Source organism: Triticum aestivum, chromosome 3D (genome assembly GCF_018294505.1).
Source record: "Triticum aestivum cultivar Chinese Spring chromosome 3D, IWGSC CS RefSeq v2.1, whole genome shotgun sequence".
NCBI lineage: Eukaryota > Viridiplantae > Streptophyta > Magnoliopsida > Poales > Poaceae > Triticum > Triticum aestivum.
This window is the reverse complement of record NC_057802.1, coordinates 472876292-472887345: the sequence shown is the minus strand read 5'-3', so window position 1 is coordinate 472887345 and position 11054 is coordinate 472876292. Positions and strand designations below refer to the sequence as shown.

Genomic DNA, 11054 nt, shown 5'->3' with positions numbered 1-11054 from the left:
CTCAAACTCGGCCCCAGCAACCAACTCAAGACTTCCCCAACGAGCCAGCTCCACCCTTGGCGTGTTCTTCAAACCCGGCCGAGGGTTAGCGGCCGTCCCATCCCGGCCGTACGATGGGACGAGTCTCCACCAACTGATGACCGAAGCCACAGTGCCCCGCCCATGCCTCTGGTCAGCCGGGAGTGGCAACAGTGCCCCCACCTACTCGCTGACCGGGACCGGTGTGGCAACAGTGCAATCATCATCACCCGTGACGCCAGCAAGCGGCGACCTGACGGAACACCACTGTAGCCGACTCGACTCGGCCACACCCTGACGATCGACAAGACGGCGCACAGTGCCCCTAGGCGCATGGGGCCCGCGCCCGAGGAACCCGGCGAGACCTGGCACCCGGCGGGTCCCAGCGCCGGGCTCCCTAGACACTGACAACCCGGCCCTACGGCCTTGTAAACATTACCATTGTACCCCTGGGGGGTTGACCTATAAAACCCCCCAGAAGCCCTCATGCATACGGGCAATGCACTCACCCATCCACCCACTCACACGCCTAGCAAGTAACACCCGAGGAGAAGGAGCTGCCTAAGCCTTGGCCAGCTACCCTTCTTCCTCCATACAGCTCTAGGAGCAACTCTGTACGCATACATATCAACTACACTCGGCAGGACTAGGGGTGTTATATCTCCGGAGAGCCCCTGGGCTGGGTATGTCTTGTGTCCCGCGCTCGCTCATGCCGACCTCGCCTCCGGAGCCCACCAGTGCCCTCGAGCCTCCTCCTATCTTTAGCCATCCCATGGCATCTGCCGTGCGCCCACCACGACAATATCTATGACTCTTAGGGTGTCCTTAGTATGTGAAAAATTGGGTCTCAAGGGAAAAATCCCTAAGGTTAACATACAAACATTGTGAGAAGGTTTTTAAAGCCAATTTTGCAAAGACTATGCATTTGTGCTATATATGGCCAATCCGCACAAGAATATAATATGCTATATACAATGTAGGTTCATCTTTTTACTCAAAGGAGAGTTCCTCTATTCAATAGGTAGTTGCGCCCATTATTGTATAAGCCCATCTTAAGATCCAAACGAGGTCTTATACATTGTAGGACTTTTGTTTCCTATATCACATGAGGTCGGTAGACCTTAAGGCCAACTTATAAGGAATACAGACATACATGGGCCCTTATCCTAAACCAAGGCAAGTGATTTCTCTCACGAAAACATATTAAACGGCATCCCACTACATGTAAATCTAGATGCAACCCTTACATTTTATGAGAATAACGAGTACTTGAAGAATTATGTCTTATATTTGACGCATCATGCATATGATACGCCTTTCATACATATATTGAGACCTTATGTGTACCATTCGGCATAATGTTATGACACATACTACAGGTGATCATTTTAGGTAATTTTATTGTTTGTCATAATTATTATTGTCATCTTGTATATGTAGAAAACTAGAACCAATACAAAAGTGCACTTTACTCTGCTTCATGAATGTATTTTTCCTTACGTGTAAGACTAGACGAAATGTGTGCTGATGTTTTTAATATAAAAATCAGTTGCTAATCTTGTTCATGTTACTAGCATGGTCCAACATAGAACGTGATTTCAGATTGTATCTTTTATTTATAAAAGGAGTTAAAGTGCTCCAACTACGTTAATGAACTAGGGAACTTGAAGACCATGTAGGCAGGCCAAACTTTGCTAGCCGAAACTATAACTTATAACTATGTTCGTTCGAAGCTATGACGTTAATTAAAGATCATATCAAGGCACTGAACAACTTGGATTGTGGCATGGAAGAAATATAAGCTCTATAATTCAAATCGTATACTTGCATGACCTCGGTAACTTGGGGTCGAAATTAGCTCCACAAAGTTGATTTCGTCGGTACTGAGAAATTCTCCTCGTGGCCACTTGTTACCGAGAAACTTGTGGAAAAGAACAAATAGAGTTTGTTTTAGTCCTTGCTGTACTTTTCTGCAATAAGAAAAGTCAAAAGAAACCTGGGGTGTATCATCTTTAGTTTGTATAACATATTTTGTTTCAACAAAGCATATATCGTGGTTGTGCTTAGGGAGAACAAAGTACGACGTGGTTCTGATTATGGTTGGTTTACAATCAATAATGTTTTTTTATTATGGAATGCCCTTTTTTGCAGGGACGAAATGCCCTTCTTTTTTGTGAATGGACGGGTGATGTTCTTTTTGAGAAAAGCAAATATACATGTAAGGTGAGATCTTGAGTTTCGAGTGTATGTATTAGTTCTTTCAATATTCTGAAAAATTTAATATATTGTATCACGTGAGAACATATTGTTCTGCAAAAATGCATGTGGAAATATGGTCAAATACGCCATATAAAAGAACAAGTATTTTTTTTAGAATGGATGGTTGCTTAGATTATAATCCGAATATCTCATACGGTTCAATTAGTGAGAAAATGATGCCAACAATGTGACAACTGGCATGATGACCAGGTCTTGAAATGTCTCAAAGGATGTTACCACGGGTACATACAAACTAATAAACACCACGGAATATTAAAGTTATAGAAGTGTTATCGCCTAGTCAACCTCTGTACTATAACATAGTAGAATAAATAGTGTTGTAGTTTTTTTAGAATAAACATAGTATTTTAAGTTTCATTGGATTACCCACAAGAAAACAAATGGAACTTTCCTAGAAGGTAAGGCCCTTGGCACTTTTTCGTAAACAAATAGGGCGAGGAACAGAGAGGTTGCAACTACAGAGTCAACCCCAAACATGTTGGCCGAGGATAGAGAGCTTACCATCCAAGAAAACCATGGTTCACAAGTTTCTACTCCCTTTGTCTCAAAATTGAGACACTTACTTTGGGACGGAGCGAATACTTTCGGGGGGCATGTCAAAGCTATAATTTATCAAAGGACAAGTGCATGCAGTTTTCACACCTTCGTGGTGATTTCTCTTCTTCCTCAAAAATACATAGCAACTGATCACACAATTTCATCATTGTGAATCAAGATCTATGCGCCAAGAGTGAGGCGTTTTGGCTCCCAGGAGCATCTGCACCTGCGCTGAATAAAAAAAATTAAAACAAATACTAGGAAAATAAAAAAAAATCCAATTTTTTTTGGCACGGTAGATAATTTGGTGCGTGATGTCCGCCAAATTTCAAAACATTTGGACATCTGAGTAGCTCTCGACAAAAAAAAAATTGGGGTCTGTTAAATAGTGTACAGTTCATATACTGTTCTGACCCAATTTGTCTTTTTTGCTGAGAGCTACTAAAATGACCAAATGCTCTGAAATTTGGAGCGCACCTCATGCACCAAATGGTCTACCATGCACAAAAAAATTGGACTTTTTTCAAAAATTTTATGAATTATTTCTTGACCAGGTGCAGATGAGCCCGGGCTTAGATTTGGATATTCCGTGAAAAGATAACTAAAAAGTTGACCTAAACTTAGGTCAATAAACATAGAGTTCCCTAAACCATGGTATCCTTTTACCTTTCCCCTTTATTTTTTTATTTCCTTTTTGATAAAATTAATATGTCCTTTTTATTTCTCTAAGTATAGGTTGTATTTGGACTGTAGTATAGTGGATGCTAACTAATTTCATGTTGATAGTACCAAACTTATATAATATTTATGATCATTCAAATCACATTTTAGGAGGGTGCACAAGGAGCATCAAATTGTAGGAAACATTGCATAAGTTGTCGAGTGTCGACGAAGCTGCAGACATCTTATACTCCCTCCGTCGGAAGTACTTATCGGAGAAATGGATACCAATGGATGTAGCTAGGAAACTGGTATTCACTTTTGATCCTTACGATTTTCCCCATATATTAAGGTACTAGATTCCTCGTGTCCATATTGACATTATTCCTGTGAATTCCTAATATTAGATGAGACCTCATTAAAAATTCCTAAAGTTTGAAGAGCATAGAGGATAGGGCATTGCATTTCCTTACTTTCCTTATTCCTTTGATTTAAATACCATGTAAACCCAATGAGCCCTGAATAATTCACAAAATGAGAGCGGGCACTCCGTTATATATTCTCATAGTATTCTGTCAACGTCATATTGATGATTTGTATTCACAAGACGTCAAGACCAAAGCAGCCTATAGCGTACGAAACCCGCGTGGATGGTTACTGCATGAGCAGCGCAACGCGTTACCGACGACGGCACTTCGCAGAAAGAAACACGAGGCAAGTCGGCAGCAAAGTCGTCACTGAGACGACTTTGTCCTCTGGTGACGAACTCGCATTTCAAGTTGTTGCCCTCCAGGTGAGCCAAGCAGCCAATCTGCCGATGCATGCCTAGCATCTTATCCAGCTCGCTAGATAGTAGATACTCTCCGATTCAATCAACGTATTGAAATTCAAAGACGCCAACGCCATGCACTCCAATCAGTTACAGTATGCAATCTTGTGGTATCTATTATACACCGTCAGAAGGATACGAACCTCTGAAGTTCAATCGTTGGCATATATTTACACCAAAGAAGAGAACGTCATGCATGCACTCCGATCAGGACGAGACGAGACGATCAAACGTCTCTTTTTTGATTGCCCGTTTGCCAGAGTACTTTGGCGGAGGGTCCACATTGCTTTTAATATTACTCCACCGAATTCTGTCACTATGTTATTTGGGACATGGCTCACTGGGATTGAGCCTGAATTAGCGAGACATATTCGTGTTGGAGTTTGCGCTTTGTTGTGGACTATCTGGACTTGCAGAAATGATTTGGTCTTTAACAGAATATCACGTATTCATTTTTTGCAGGTTATTTTCCGAGCCACGGCCGTGATCCGTTCATGGTCGCTACTCACTCCGATGGAGGCCAGGGAGCATTTGGTTACTGGATCTATCCGCTGGGAGATGGTAGCTCGGGATATCTTCAACCGGTTTGGATGGCGGTCATCTAATAGGATAGGCAATTAGTTTACCTATCTATTTTTAGCCAGCCGGTTGTGGCGTCTTATCTTGGTTAGTCTGTGTGCTCAGCCTCTTTAGCTCTGTGTGAGCTGTCTTTTTATTTCTTTTCAGTCGGAGACTTTGAAACCTTGTTGGAACCTTTTATTTCGTTAATAAGATGGCCGTATGCATCATTCTGATGCAGAGGCCGAGGAGATCCCCTTTTGAAAAAAAATGCACTTCGATCAGTACAGTACGTATTCAATCATCATGTGTACAGTATGTACACCTCGGTAGGAAATGAACCTCTGAAATTGAATAATTGGTATTTACACCAAAGAAAGAGAACGTTGTTACACCAAACCCAATTCATGTCACGTTCACCGTAAACACGCGCGACAAATCAACCAACGGCCCTGCACACGTATACAATCCGTCGCCCCTCGCGTTTTTTTACACACACAAAGAACGATTAATTCTGTAAATTTGCACGCAAGATCATGATGAAATCATGCTGGAAACTTGCGCGCGTCCTCTAGCACACGGGCAGATCCGCCGGCGGCGGCGGCAGCATGGAGTCGGCCGTCGTCCCGTTCTCCACCGCGAACACCATCCCGAGCCCCATCGGGACGTGCGCGTCCAGGTGGCAGTGAAAGAACCACATGCCTACAAGCCCAAACACCAAATCATCAGCAGCGGCAAAATCAATCAAGGCCCATATCATTTGGGCCGAAATGGAGGGTTATATACCTGGGTTGTTGGCGACGAAGCGGATGACGGCCCAGCCCCCGGCGGGGACGGCGATGGTGTTGCGGGCCACGGGGTCGACCAGGTTGTAGGCGCTGGCGTTGCCCGGGGCGAAGGTGCCGAGCCCCTGCGCCAGCACGAAGAAGTTGAAGCCGTGGAGGTGGATCGGGTGGCTCTCCGACGGGAACGCCATCGGGTTCTGCAGCACGACCTCCACCGTCGAGTTGTAGGGCAGGCTCCTCACCTTGGTGCCCTCCACCATGGCCGTGCCGTTGGGCGGCACGCCGTCGGGGAAGTCGGCTGTGTACACCCCGGACGCGTTGCCGAACTGCGCCTCCAGGAGCGACATCTGCGTGGGCAGCCGGAACGACACGCCGTTCATCGCCGCCGCGAACGCGTTCACGGAGCAGTTGGTCTGGGCCGCGTCGCACGGCAGCTGGCCGAGCCCCAGCTGGATGGTCATGTTCACGTCCACCGGCGACGGCACCGCCGCGGGCACGCCCCGCAGCCCGGAGTAGAAGTCGTTGGCCGTCGTGGAGTCCGAGTTGTTGGGCATGGCCGGCATGGCGGGCGTGGCCGTGGCCGACGTGCCGTTGTAGAGCAGGATGCCCGTGGCGACGGAGCCGCCGTCGGAGGCGTCCGTGGTGGCCGCGGGCGACAGCGTGTGGTGCGGCTCCACCGCCATGTAGTAGCTCCCCGGCGCGGCGCCCGTGTAGACGAGCGCGTCCACGGTGTTCCCCGGCGCCAGCACCAGCGTGTCCGTGGTGTAGTTGGCGGTGTAGCACGCGTCCACGGCCACCACCGTGAAGTTGTGGCCGGCCACCTTGAAGAAGAGGTGCGTGTTGAGCGCGGCGTTGATCACCCGGAGCAGCACCGTCGTGTTGGGCTGCACCACCGCCGTGAACGTCTCATCTACAGTACGAACCAAATGAATCATGTCACACATCAGCATCAGTCATAAAATTTCACCTGCAGTTACAGAATTCACGGCCTGAGACGGTAATACATACTTGCGCACTGGTAGAGCTGGCCGGTGAGGCCGTTGATGGTGAAGGCGTCGGAGTGGCTGGGCAGCTGGCCGGCCATGACGGCGTCCTTCTCGACGTCGACGACATTCTGGCTCCACCACTCGCCTGTCCGGAACCTCATCCACAACCAGGATATGCCAAATTAAAACCTCCCCATCCATCAATACAGCACTATCATACAATGGACAGGAATGGTATCTGCTGATTACCAAGTACGACGGGGACCTCTTGGTCCGGCGCCGGGAAGGGGTAGGCGGTGCCGTTGCGGGGGCGGATGATGAGGGCCCCGTACACGGTGGCGCGCAGGAAGGAGGAGTGCGCGTGCCACCACAGTGTGCCCTCGTGCCCCGTCACGTTGAACCGGTACGTGTAGGAGCCGTTGGGCTGGATCGGGCACTGCGTCACCATGCTCGGCCCGTCCGCCCATGGCGTCAGCTTCTGCAGGATGCCGTGCCTGCCGCCAAAGATCAGTTAAATTCAAATCCCTAGCACCACATGGCGGCAGAGTCAAGTGCCGACCACTGACACTTAATGCCGACCACAGTTGTCTTTGCCAGAGGAAAACAGACAGCGTGAAAGACAGAAACGAATATGTTTGAATGTTTCTCGAGTGCAGTGGCCGGTAAGTGTAGCTGTTTTTTGTGTGATCCTTTTGGCTACGTTTTGTAATAATAACGAGACTTGGTCGTCTGAACACTGCAGTGAGCACACTTGGAGGGTGTTCAGATGAGGTCGCCTACAGTGAACGGCGGTGCCTCGGAAGGTAGGGCGTCATTGTCACAGCCTTCCCTTTCGGCTTAGAGATATGGGCACACGGCCACACGGGTGCTAAGATAGTCAGACAAACTAATCTCAGAAACTAAACTGCCTGTCAGGCTGACACCTCAACAGTCCTGCGAACTAGCTAGATGCCAGCTTGATTCAAAAACAAGAGGCTAGATGACACACAGCAGGTGCCCCACGCCACCGTTGGAACGGTTGCAAACGGCTCTATGTTGGCTCTATGTTTTTCGAAGAACAGAGTTTCAGACATTTAAAGTTTTGTGTAGCTGGGGTTAAGGATTTTACCAGTGGATGGTTAAGTTGTACGGCGACGCGTTGATGACATCGACGACCACCTCGTCGCCCTCGAACACGTCTATCGTCGGGCCTGGCAGCTGGCCGTTCACCGCGATGATGTCAGTGCTGTTGCACAGCTGGTTGATTTTCATGCTCTGTACCTGGTGGCAGCATTGCAGAGGAACAAAGGCGTCAGACAAGGGCTTGTAGGACTGTATGCACGATTGCAAAGTATACTAGATAGATTTGGTGGCATATATGCAAGAAAAATAGGTATAGAACTCTCCTACAGAATTACCAACTTTATCTACATTTTCAGGTCTATCGTCTATGCATTCTCCGTTTTCTGAACATATAAGTTGACTCTGAATTCTTGATAGCCACTCTAAGTCAAGTACTCCTATGTAAGTTGCCGCTAGCCGGCGTATGTGAGCATGTACATATGGGCATGGCGAAGTTTCTCTAGTTCTCTTATTGCGAAAAGCTTCTATCTATGAACTTCAGATGAACTGGATGAATAAAACGCTTATGCATGGACGGAGAGAAGGTAAAGAGAAGTACTGTGAAGGTGTAGTTGGCAGTCGCCGCGTCGGCCACCGAGCTGGCAAGGAGAAGAACCCCGAGCGCCAGCCACAAAAGCTGCGCCATGGAAGAAGAGGAAGAATTCCGAGGTTGAAGACGATTCACCGGCGGTGGTGTCAGAGTCTCAGAGAGAGGGAAAGGCAAATCTTTCTTTGGCGATCCTGGCCAGGCAACTTGTATCGTTCAAGTCTTCCAAGAAACACGATAGGTATATATACTATAGGGATGCTTTTGGCGCTCCTCCTCCGGGAGGAATCACTTGCGTAGCTCAGTCCGACTGGCATATTTGCGCCCCCTCTTTTCCCATTAAAATTCGCGCGATCGCGACGTAAAGCTTCTGGCGATGTCGCGCGCTCACACGCTCGTAATCTAGGTGTTGATGACCCGGATTGTTTTATGCGGCCCGGTGGGTCTGATGGGGAGGTTTTCATGCCACTCGGCCTGTCGACAGTCCTCTGACTAATTAGCTAGCTCGTGGATGGCTTTGATTTGCAGTGCCGAAATCAATCCTGGGCTGGTCTATATTCGAGGAGTACCGTCGAATCATCTTTCCCGGCTGGCATATGGCGACGCGTCGGCGAAAAAATGCCGTTTTCATCGGATGCAATCAGGAGTTTTACTTTTCGGCACAGGATATATATTGTTTTCTGACGAACTATCATGCTAACGTGACAACATAGCTAAATAACTGGATGGGAAAAATTTCTGCATTCCAAAATGGACTAATCACATGTCTCAGAGTGTCCCTGCTGACCCCTCATTTGTGTCAATAAAAGCGTCTCTCAAAGCTGAGGTGTAGTAGCGTACAAGCACGAGTATCCCATCCGCACCTGAACTAGCAGCCCAGCCAGTGAGGGGTTTGAAGTTGTTGTCATCTACACAATAATTTGGTCCGACACCCAATTATCTATGCCAGGAGGCGGTTTGGTCCCCAAATGGCCGAATCCAGAGAGCACTTGCATTGACACACATTCCGCCGGATGGGCTTAACACGTCGACAGCGGACAAAAGTAGAGGATTATGCCCACAAGTTATGCCTTTCTGAACCAGCAAAATCCCCTGTGGGGCTGCATGCAGGAACACGCCCAACCCAAATTGGAAGCACGCACGCATAACCGAACAACGGTCGTCCAACCGTGTAGATAAGCAAGCGGCACATCCAGCATAAGATGACACAGGGGAAAGGGACCCGAAGATCATCATGTGGCGCGTTTTGGAGGGCAAACCCATCATGTGGCGGGTTGATCGCGCAAGCCTATCTTGACGGGATAACGCGCTGATGTACATGCATAGGGGCAGGAGCTCATGGGGAACGTACAGATGGTGTTTATCTTGTGGAGACCTAGCTAGTTTGTTCGTTTTTTGCATGTACGCCGGGCCGGGCCGGGAGCATTCGGAGGTCCCAGCAGCCGAAGAGCCGTTTTGATTCTGGAGGCGTGGACGCGACGGGGACGGCCTACCTAATGCGAAGGCTATCCACCCGCAGTGTCAGCTAGGTCGGCGTTGCCTGGACCAGCGGGAAGGAAGATCGTCTGATGTTGGTTTTCGGACCACAGGAGCAGCAGCAGTGTTGGGCGATTGCTTCTGGCAGTGTCCCGAAACATGTGACACAATAGTCTAGGGATAGAATATGGTTCATAGAGCATATATGGAGAGATACAGTACACTGGTTCGATCATTCATCCCCAACTTGAATTGCCCAAGAATGTGCATTTGACTGTGTTTTGGTTGGCTTTTTTTTTTGTCTTCTTCGCTGGAAGATGGTGTGTTGGTTAACGCAATTGGTAGAGCTGCTTAGAGAATAGAAGCACTAAATCCAAGAGTGGCTGCAATTTGTCTTTTAACAGGGATATCAATGATTCTATGTTAGACTTAATGTTTTATTTGGAAGCCACCCTATTGCATACACAACTGAAGAAGATTGGGCATAAATCCGTAAATCTTCCAACATACATACACAACTTTTTGTAAATTTTAACCCTGACACCGTCATGCATACACAACTTTTCACTATACCACGTGATGGCTCTTTTTTTTTCCAGTCAAGAAGTATCCAGTAATTTATATTTATAGTGTTGGATTATCCTTTTCATGTGAGCATTGCGAGGGTGACTCGAGACCCTATTTGGGAAACAAGCACAAGAGCTCACAAGACATTTGGCTTACTTTGGACTTTCTAAATAGTGTACTTTAGACATTATATGCGGAAATGGGGATGTTTGAGCCTCCCAATCAACAACGAGTAAGGAGATACAAGACTTCAATTTCATTCGAGAAGAAGGAAGAATATACTAATATACCGAGAGAAAAGAGAAGAAAGATCGAACAAATATGCTTTTTATCAAGCAAAGTGACATCATCCTCAAAGTTCTGAGGTTCACATATACCTACTTGTCCCTTTCGAGATTTTATCCCACTATCATTTGTGATATTGTTCATCATTGGCTTTTGCTACCATGTCGTTCTTCAAATGACGAAACCTCGATGCATGTGAACCTCTAGTTTTACCCAGAGATTAGCTTGTTGTGTCACACTTTTGATATTAAGTGAAAGGAGATCTGGGTGGTTTCACCCATATGTATTTCATCAATATTATGGGCTTTCCATGTTACAATATTTTGTATCATGTGTTGATGTTATTGTTGTTGTAATCATATCATACTTTTTTCTCCGCAATTTGTAGCATATTGCAATTGCAATACACATCCCATATATGTTGA

At 47.1% G+C, this 11054-nt stretch overlaps 1 protein-coding gene across 1 annotated transcript; it reads right to left on the bottom strand.

Annotated features, from left to right (window-relative positions):
* Window positions 1-5214: 5214 nt before the first annotated feature.
* LOC123079766 (laccase-7) lies at window positions 5215-8617 on the bottom strand. Its single transcript, XM_044502568.1, has 6 exons — window positions 8314-8617; window positions 7762-7913; window positions 6903-7147; window positions 6676-6798; window positions 5669-6577; window positions 5215-5584 (listed from the first exon to the last, which is right to left on the bottom strand). The coding sequence occupies exons 1-6, from the start codon at window positions 8398-8400 to the stop codon at window positions 5454-5456; spliced, it is 1647 nt and encodes a 548-aa protein (XP_044358503.1). The 5' UTR covers window positions 8401-8617; the 3' UTR covers window positions 5215-5453.
* Between the last annotated feature and the right edge of the window lie 2437 nt (window positions 8618-11054).

Bases quoted from the DNA above. Each gene is read 5' to 3' on its own strand.
- LOC123079766 (XM_044502568.1), bottom strand. From the start codon at position 8,400: ATGGCGCAGCTTTTGTGGCTGGCGCTCGGGGTTCTTCTCCTTGCCAGC. The intron at 7,148-7,761 runs GTAAAATCCTTA...CTTTGGCGGCAG, and splicing joins TACAACTTAACCATCCACTG to GCACGGCATCCTGCAGAAGC. The intron at 5,585-5,668 runs GTATATAACCCT...TTGGGCTTGTAG, and splicing joins CTTCGTCGCCAACAACCCAG to GCATGTGGTTCTTTCACTGC.